The sequence below is a fragment of the Chaetodon auriga genome, chromosome 15, assembly GCF_051107435.1.
Source record: "Chaetodon auriga isolate fChaAug3 chromosome 15, fChaAug3.hap1, whole genome shotgun sequence".
Classification (NCBI taxonomy): Eukaryota; Metazoa; Chordata; class Actinopteri; order Chaetodontiformes; family Chaetodontidae; genus Chaetodon; species Chaetodon auriga.
In genome coordinates this window covers 12,239,610-12,249,478 of record NC_135088.1, presented here as the reverse complement: position 1 = coordinate 12,249,478, position 9,869 = coordinate 12,239,610, and the positions used below count along the sequence as shown (strand labels likewise).

The 9,869-nt window shown below is 42.2% G+C and overlaps 1 protein-coding gene across 1 annotated transcript; it reads right to left on the bottom strand.

Annotated features, from left to right (window-relative positions):
* Nucleotides 1–1,497: 1,497 nt before the first annotated feature.
* On the bottom strand, nt 1,498–6,843 carry LOC143332880 (uncharacterized). Its single transcript, XM_076750711.1, has 7 exons — nt 6,618–6,843; nt 6,050–6,388; nt 5,460–5,566; nt 5,142–5,298; nt 2,966–3,511; nt 2,119–2,227; nt 1,498–1,933 (listed from the first exon to the last, which is right to left on the bottom strand). The coding sequence occupies exons 1-7, from the start codon at nt 6,697–6,699 to the stop codon at nt 1,780–1,782; spliced, it is 1,494 nt and encodes a 497-aa protein (XP_076606826.1). The 5' UTR covers nt 6,700–6,843; the 3' UTR covers nt 1,498–1,779.
* Nucleotides 6,844–9,869: the final 3,026 nt, after the last annotated feature.

The window sequence follows — 9,869 nt, the reverse complement described above, 5'->3', positions numbered from 1 at the left end:
CAAAATGGGTTGTCTGTCTGACACGACTGCTCTCAGGCTACGGGGCATCACAATGTTCAGTCAGTGAGGTGTGCTACACTGTAGTCTATTTTTACCTTGCCTTAGTTACCTCTCTCTTATCACAGCACTTTGAAAACTGCCTGCTCTTCAGTTACAAACAGGAAACAATGTAACCTCATTCTGAGGCACCCGGGCTCCAAACGATTGTGAGGTACAATATAATGTCACACAGATCACCACGTTACGGTCTAAACATAGCAATGGTAGCGCCTTCGGTGTTAATTCAAAAATGTGTTAAATTTGAAAACTCAGCCCAGAAGCAAGATAGAAGAACATTTCACCCTAGAAAGGCAGAAAACTTCCAGGAGACTTTCAGAATATTTCAAATGAACTCCTCGCACTGATATACTGAACCTGATTCTGAATTCTACCTTAACACCGAGTCTAAACCCTAAAATAAATATGCTTGTGGTAACACCGTGTTTTCAGTTCCCAGACAGCGAGCGAGTCCGCATCGTGTCATGCAGAACAAGCACACATGCAGATTTGCTTTGAATACAGTACAATAGACCTTTACACATGATATGAATTCTCTGTGTGCAGGGGGCTTCAGAGCCTATCAAGAATTTATATCCTGGGTACATACAGGACGCTGTGGTTTTGTTACTGTGGTCGGAAAATCGAATGTAAAAATGCATTTGTGACAAGTTTCTCACAAGAGTTAAATGTAGAAATGTATCCGAATGTGTGTACGTGTCTTACTCACGTTGTGGGGACATATGTCTGTTTACACAATCACATTGTGGGGACTTGCCTTCCTTATGGGGACACAACGCAAGCCCCCATCATGTAAATCATTCAGTTTTAGGTCAAGGAAATGAATGCAATTCTTTGTAATGTCCCGAAAAGTGATGGAAACACAAGTCTTTCGCTGTGTGTGTGTGTGTGTGTGTGTGTGTGTGTGTGTTTGTGTGTGACAAACAAAACTAAGCAGAGTCCACATTGTTTGAGTCTGCAAATTTTTAAAGTAAATTATTAATCAAAACACTTTAAAGATAAGAATAAACCCAGTATTTACTCAAAAAAAGATGAAAAGCTGAGTAGGATATCCAGTGGTTGTTATATTTGTTAGCCATTTAGCACATGTGGTCTGTGGTTTTAGCCCTCTCAGTCTGTGGTACATGTGGACAGCATGTATGGTCTTTGATACAGGCCCACCAGTGAATTTGTAATATCAGCACTAAACAGCTTCATTGCAGGACATCACTAGGCTGCAGGGCAGGAAATCTTAAATGACATTACAGACTTAAGGCAGATCTCTAAAGGACACCCAATGTAAATCAGCCATACAGCTCCGGCAGTTTGGTTTCAGTGGCAATAAAATGCTTGTTTACTGCTGCATAAGCTGTAATAGCACAGAAATCCAAATGACTGCATTAAAAAGACACAGTGAATATATGATATGCAAGATTGTCATAAAAGAAAAAGTAGATAAGTCAAATTAAATCAACTTTTATTTTCAAATGTTCCAAACTTTTTCAGGAAATATAATACATCTGAAGCAAAGATAAAACTATCAGCACATTTTATACATAACAGCAAAGAGCCCACCCCAGACACACACACACAGACAACATTTGCACAGTTACCTACAATTGCTTGCAGTCTGACACTGACCACAACTGGAAATAATACATTCAGCAATTCTGCACGTAACCAAGACAAGACGCATCTTCCACTATATCCCTCATCAGCTGTCATTCTGCAATACACCAGGTTTTATACATCCATTAACCTCTGCCTCATATCTTTAAGTTGTGTTACAGAGTTACATCTTGAAGTGGGGAAGGGCTGTGTTGAACTCTCACTGCCTCTTGCAGCTGTATACTTGATTGGAGGAGGAGGGGGTTTGAACGGAGGCGGTAGGTCCATCCTGCAGAGAGAGCACATAATTTACATTGCTCGAAAGTTCGCTGCAGCCAGGAAGTGTGCAGCCTTTATAGGTCATGTGCATTTATTGTATCCATTGATTTTTCAGGGTCACCAGATGCATGACCCTTAATACAAGTGTAAGTGGGTGTAGAGGATACTTGAATGAATAGGTAGCAAGACTCTTACCTTTGCTTTATAATTTGTTTCCTGTAGATGAAGCCAGCCACCGCGATCAATACCAGCATTGGAACGATGATTAACACCAACAACAGATGAGTCCGTACACCATTAGTAGCTAGGAAGCATATTCAGTGAGGGGAAAAGTGTCATTTGGAGGACAGCAACAGCTAGAGATGTGTTTGTAAGATATTGACCTGCTTGCTCTGTTGAAACTCAGCAGACTCCAACAAATATTGATAACGAATGTAAAGCTACAGTGTGAAACTTTTTGCCTGTGTGTCCTGACGTCCTCTCCCTCAGCTCGTCGGACTCCAAACACAGAAGCTCCTTTTAACAAGACTTCTGTCTTTAAAGGCAATCTAGCCTAAGGCTGAAAAACTGGAATCTATTAAACCCCAACATGTGATGAAGATGCAGATGGTGAGGGCGAAGAAACTGCGGCTCATATTCGTCCATCCTCTCAAAGGGGTCTTGCATGGGGTCTTGCCTGTTGAGCGTTTAGCTCTGTTGTCTGCAGTTATTTGCTGCTTTTAAACAGTTTTTTTTATTGTTTACTTTCCAGCACTGCGGCGGCTCGCCTCACCTCGTTAGCCACAAACAATGCTAAGCACACTGTTGGCAGCAGGGCAAATGATGTGCCCAAACCAATCTGAGAGAATCACTAAAAAGCCAATTTCAGGGAACAAAGGGATGTTGGATGATGCAGGGTCTCAGACAAAGACTGGAAATGCGCAATGTAACACAATGCTGATCATAATAACTATTATAGTCTATCCTTGAAATGCTGCATTAATGGAAGGGGAGTATTTGCCAACATGGATCAATTAGCCATGAAATATTAAGTAATTATTACCTTCATTGTCTGCAGCCTTCACGTTTGCAGTGCTCAGGGTTGGGGTTGGACCAGGGTTGTCGGAGTTTTCTGTAATACTTCTCAGGGTGTTGGATTCCTCTGGGTGTGTTGAGGATTCGACCTCTGGATGCACTGCATGTGGCATGGACTCATTCCTCGTCTCCTGTGTTGGTCTGAACACCTTACTACCGTTGCTTAATGTTGTGGATTGATTGCTGGCCACTGACTGAGTAGAAAAAGTGGATGTGTTTAAAGCGCCAGTTGGTTTTATCTCCTGCTTGGAGTCATTGAAATGATAGCGGTCAGTGTGTGTGACAGGGGGTGATGTGGCACTGATACGAGCATGATTTGTATAAGAGGTGCCATGCTCTCCGCTTGTGATTGTAGTCTTGCTGAGGTTTGGATTATCATCTGTTACATCAGTGCCCATACTCTCAGTGTCAATGGTTGAAAGCCCAGTGGTCAACGATGTGGTGATGCCGCTGTCTGATGATTCGATCAAACCGGCCTCAGTTACATTAGACTGTGGTGACACTGTCACAAGATCTGAAAGTAGCAAAGCAGCAAAGTCTGTCATAAACATGCTGTCACCATACACAGTACTGTTTTGATGTTGTCATTGCAGTATCAAAAACATGCTGGACTGAAACTCCACAGCAATGAGAAAATCCATCCCACTCACATCTGTATGACAGAAACGTAGCTGGAGCCAGCAGCTGGTTAGCTTAGCTTAGCATAAAGGCTGGAAACAGGGGCAAAAGCTAGCCTGGCTCTGTCTAAAAGTAACACAATCTGCCTGCCAGCACCTCTAAAAGTTACTAATTAACATCTTACATCTAGTTTGTTTTATCCAAATAAAGCGCAATGTGAAACTGACATGTGGTTGTGTGGGGAGTTATGTGCTGGGACTATTTCTACGCTGGAAGTAGTAACTTCCCGGAGTCTCAGCAGGATACCTGGCAACTGTGATCTGTGCAGTAAAACGGCAAGTTGTTTTTACATATTTCCCACATGTCAAACTATTCCTTTAACTAGCTTCGCATTGGAAAGCTGAATAAGGAGTAGGAAGTATCAGTAATGCACCACAAAACTTTAAAATACCCAGTGCACAGGGATACATCATTAAAACATGGGCCGAGTTGGCATTTATGAGCACTCTGTGCATAATCAATAGGTAAAATAAGGGAAAGAGCTCATTCAAGAACCTGGACTGTGAAGCCATGGGCACAGATTCCTGAGGCAAAGGACTGGGCATGAATTGCAGATTCAGTGGTACGTTGTCTATCTATTCCTAAGTAATGAGTACAGTTAATCCGTTGTGCTTCACTTCTTTTCTGCTGCCACGCGTACCTCCATACATACACCTGGACAGATCCGCTTTTAATCTCAGCTCACGTGTCCTATGAGACACAACTGAGAGATTGAAATAAGAAGCATATTAAATGCAGTTGTTTTCAAGCCTTCATGTGGGCTGTACTACCCCAATCTGTCCAACAGACTGTGCTCTTACCCCATGTCATGATTCAGAGACGGCTGCTGAGACTCAGCCGAGTGTGTTTGTTCTTACGGTTTGAAAGCAGATGAGGAGGAAGTGACTTCTGACGTCTGTGTGGCTTGTGCGCTTCCTTTTGTTATATATTGAAATTCTCATGAGGAACACGTATACAGGATGAGAAAGTAGACAACCGGGGATTATGTTCCTGCTTAAGCACGGCCCACTCACAGCACTACACCAAGCTATATCAGCAGTGGATGCAGACAACATGCGGTTTGGTTGTTTTACAAATTTAAAACCGCGCATGCTGTTTTACTTCAACTTAGTTCGGTATTAACCCTAAATCCCACGGGGCAATTGATTTGCAGCAAATAATTGAGAGTTTTCTTAAAGTTCTGTAGTTCCCAATTTATTCTCAGTTACTAGTACCTTCTCATAACATGGCTGGCAGCTTCAAAATCCTTTGAATCTCTCTCTTTCCTTTCAGCTAATTAAAATTAAAATTGAGTGAGCTACACTATAATAACAAAAGTCAAGTATCAGCTCTCTGGTCCAGTGCAGTTTATTAAGCCATTCAGTCTCTTGGGCCCTCTGCTAGATTGTTAATCCAGCCCTGAGGAAATGCTGAAATTGAGTGCCACACAAAGAGAGAAATAGCAGCAAAGAAATGAGGAAGCTCACCTGTCCTTAAGCTTGTGGTTGCTGTCAGCACAGTGATGATAAACTCTTTGTGCAGACTTGTGTTTCCTGTGCTGACAGTCAGTGTGTAAACCCCCGTGTGAGCGTCAGTCACCCACAAGAGCTCCAGAGATTCATTCTCTGACACCAGCTTCTTGTTCTAGGGCAAAACAAGATTATGTAGCATTTGAATACCTTTCAAATTGAAAAGATGTTTTTGTGTTGTAGGTTTCAAATCTTGGCATTCGGTGAATGAAGTGAAATTCACTGGAAAGGCAGAAATGGGCTGATTGACTCTTTTTTTTTTTTGTTTTCTCTTACCTTGGTCCACTTGAACTGTGTGTTTGGGATCGCTCTGCATGGAATGGTCACATTTTCTCCAGCACGGACCTCAACGGTGCTGTCCACGTCGCATACTATTTCAACGTCTTATAGAGAAAAAATGTGAGATTAACTTGGATTGGCAACACAACAATGCTCTCAGCAAAAGATTACTGAGAGCTGTGAGTGCAATGCACATAAACAACACCTCCTGTAACTGTTCTCTGCCTCTTTTGTGATCCCTCCAGTTCACTTATAGCTTAAAAGGAAGGTAAGGGTGTGTTCTGCCTGCTAATGACTGACGAGGGAAAAACAATAGGCCAAACAGAGGGAAGAAAATAAATATCTCAAGGCAAACACTTACTGTAGATGCATTCTTGTAATTATGACATACATTTGCTCAGAAGTAAATAACTGCTGAGATTGGCAGCAGCCGTGCTCTGATGCAATCAGGAGTAACATGAAATATATGCAACGGACAATTAGATAGAAAGTTGCTGCACGTCATCCAAATTTGAAACCCTGTGAAGACTGCAGCGCCCGCCTGAGGTATGCAGGTACGGCTTTGCATGTGTTTGCTGTCGTCTTACCTTTGATCTTCAGCTCTGTTTCTCTCCTGATGGAGCCCAGAGGAAAGGTTGTAAGGTCACAGATATAGGTATCACTGTCCCATTTTGTCACCCCTGAAAGGTGTAGATAGGAGCCGATAGACCTGTTCTCGATCTGAATGGTGACATTAGGCCAAAACAGACGAATCCCAAACCTTGAGCTGTACAGAGCCAGCTTTGTGTTTGCATTTCTATTCTTCCTCCATTCAATGCTGACAATCTGGAGATCAGCTCTGCCTTCTATAATGCAGGGTAAGGTAACGTTCTGGCCGACAATTGCCTCCATCTTTTCTTCATAGATCACGTGAACATCCCGGAGCCCTGTCAAGCACATCCGATGACATTGGAAGCAAGAAAAGTGAGGAGACAAAATTACTTACACTTTGAAATTGATATTACATGGTGCAGTCCGCTGGGATGCAGGCAGATAAAATCAGAGCGTTATACTGAGGCAGCTTGTCACACCAGAAGCCAATACACATTCCAAACCCATGGTGAATATCCCATCTTTGCTGGTGTATGAGCAACAGCACATGTGGTCCAGGATTACCTTGAATAATAGAGGCAAGGAGCAGGAGGGAGAAGGCCGTTCCCAGTGCACCTCCAGCCATGTCTGAGCTCCCCAAACTCATTACGATCAATCAGGCTGAATCCATTGAGGGATTCAGCAAAGACAGAAACAGTCGACTGTCAGCAGAGGTTAAAGAGTTGGGCAGAAACTGTGAGACAGAGAACAGTATGACCTATCTTCACAGGAAGCCACACAGAGCGACATGAGCGAGTCACTGGCGCTGAAGCTTTGTGGTGAAAACCTCTGGTGCGAGGAGGTTTTGCAACACATGCAAATCTTTGCAGTGTTTATCATTATTTATTCTAACAGTCAGGATACAGAGAAGTGACTCATTTGGTTTTAGATTACATCACCGATGATCATCCAGGAAGAAAGATGCCAAGGGAGCACACCAACACAAACAAGACTGAAAGATTAATTAATGTTCATCTCAATAAACTTCACTTTCACTAATTAATTCCAAACATGCACAGGTTGAACAATTATAAGTCACTTGAGGTTAAACTTGTGAACCATACCTTTGCAATTAACTCACAACTGATACACTAAACAAAAATTGATTCTTACAAGCACATCCCAGACACATGTCACAATTTTGATTACATGATGTGCATGTACATTTCTTTCAGCTCCATCTGTTGGTCAATCCTTAGTCAGCAACCTTCTGTTCGAGCCACTAAACAGACGAGGGATGCTGCATTATAGAGCTGCTTAACTTGCTTATAAAGTTGATATGACTGTAAAACTTGCAAAGTTGATTGCTTGATATTATTCCCCCTGCACTTTACAGCCTCGCTTCGCCTTGTTCATGCGCTTGAGCTTGATGTCTCATCGCCAAACTTAACTATAAAGCTTGCCACACTTGCTGCTGGGATAAAGAGATAAAAGGAATTATTGCAGAAATAACAGGCAATTCTGGCAAATGTGATTTTATTACTCCAATTAAATAATTTGTTTACCCTATTCTGTAGAGACAAGCAATATTATTCCTGTAAGACGTTATGTCACAACACGGGATTTCTGATGCATTAATTCATTCTTCAAAGAATTGGATCATTTGTCTGCAGCTTTGAGAGAGATGGCCTCATCTAACTACACCTAATTAGCACAGATCATAAGAACAAACAGGGAAATCTGTCTGAATCTTCTAAAGCTACATCTTAGTGCATATCTAACAGGCTAGTAAGAAAATGCTATTGGTAAGGCAAATGGGTTTGTTCAAAATATTCACTATAAACCTATTGATATACATATTTAATGAATGGGTGGCAATGTTTTCAAAGGTTTTGGTTTTAGGTAGGAATATCATTAACTTCCCAAAATGCTACTCTCCAAACTGCTTTCATTCTTTTCATCCCTCCTTCACATATTATAAGCTTTCCCCTTTCATTTACTATGAATGCTCCCAGAAGACCCCTCAATATATCCAGATGATTGATATCCTTACAGTCATATTCTGTGTATGACCTTTATAGCTTAAATTTGAAGAGTGACTGCGATCCAGAACGAGATTTCTATCAGTATTCTGTCAGTGTTCGATCAAAGTGTGAGGGGACCCTGCTGCATTGCTCCATTTGATAAAGGCAGCATCATTTCCTTCAGGGGAAGTCATGGAAGTCTCAAGGATTTCTGTCGGAGTGTGACACCACTGTGACGCCTTCATCCAGTGGTCCAAGAAGAATGACGAGGACAAAATGTAAAGCGGCCGATGAGGATTATTTTAGCTTAATCACTGCACAGTGTTCCAGACATATGCGTTACAAAGGAACTATTCTCATTCAATAGTGAGGAAGAAAATGAATGACTGGTTTTGGTGAGCTCTGCTAGCTGTTTTCTTTGGTGTAATGAGAAGGAAAGAAAATGCTGTGACCTGCGGGTGCACCCTGCCCCCCTACCCCTGCACACACTAATAGTTCCACACTGAGGTCACGCCTGCTCTGCGAGTCTCTGGGGCTCCTGGATACCCCTGTGACCTGCAGCAAATTGCACATTTTGCAGCACATTGCACCATAACACTAATTGTCAAGTCTGTGTTTAGATATTTGTATCTATACGTGTGTGTATGGGGTGTGTGTTTGTGTGTCTGCTGACCTCAAGGGGGTGTGTGACCAGTGTTAACATGCATTCACACATGCCTCACTGCTCATTTAGCCGCACTCGCTGCTCAGTTCTGCTGCAAGCGCAGTCTTATCTTTGTGAACGAGTTTGATTTTTAGAGGCGATGTATTATTAAAATCTGGGCATGTTGCACAGATTGCCTGCCTACAACCCAGTGAGAGCCCTGAGAGACTATTTTAATGTACTGCTGCTAAATATAACAAAGGGTGTAACTTACACTACTTTCACATTCTAACCTTCTGACAAAAGACCACGAACATGCCATCTACCTGTTTTTAAACATCAAGGTATTGGTCATGGTGATCTGGATCTGACGCTGTGAGAATGATCTGAAAGTGGCTTGAATGTTATACTAAAAAACATCTGGTGATATATGATGCCATTGTGAAATTTAAGAACACCTTCAGGCTACAATTGCATTCAGTGTCAATTGCATTCACCAGTGGAACAACATCACATCACACCACTGAGCCCTGATGTCCACGGCAACAATAAAATCCTTTTGTTAAGACTGATTTTGCAGCCAGTGCATAGCACTGATAAACAACTACAAAAACACAATCGCCCACTTCTGTATATAATCACTAGAAGTAACCAGAAAAAAGGACAAAACTCTAAATGAATAAAAAATAAAATAACTGCCATCACCAAAGCAGACAACATAGAGAGATGCATAAACACTCTAAACTCAAGATTGCCGTCTTGCTTTCACACGACTAAAACTAAAGACAGCTGTGAACACAAAGCTTATCGAGTTTGCCTGCAAACTTCTCCTTCACAGTTGCTGCTGCAGCCACAAACACACATATGAAAGCAACGAGAGCTACACAGTTTTTACACACCACATACCACAAGCACACAATGCTGCTTTGCTCGGCAGCACTGGTTGTTGACTCTCAGCTGTTGTTATTCTCTGCGCCTTTTGCACCGTGAAGTCCTCAACAATCTGCTCTTAGTTCAACTTCTTTGCATGACCAGTTCATAGTAAAACCAGTCCACTCAGCCTCTCCGTCCCACTGCGCTCCTCAGACTTTTCTAACATTTTGAGCCGAAAGAGGCTCTGCAGCCCCAGCTATGACAGCAACAATCAAAAAACTGCAGAAACGCAATTAT

Excerpts from the sequence above, each read along its gene's own strand:
- LOC143332880 (XM_076750711.1), bottom strand. The coding sequence starts at position 6,699 with ATGAGTTTGGGGAGCTCAGACATGGCTGGAGGTGCACTGGGAACGGCC. Across the intron at positions 5,567-6,049 it reads AACAGAGCTGAAGATCAAAG|ACGTTGAAATAGTATGCGAC; the intron begins GTAAGACGACAG and ends TTTCTCTATAAG. Across the intron at positions 2,228-2,965 it reads GAAGGCTGCAGACAATGAAG|CTACTAATGGTGTACGGACT; the intron begins GTAATAATTACT and ends TATGCTTCCTAG.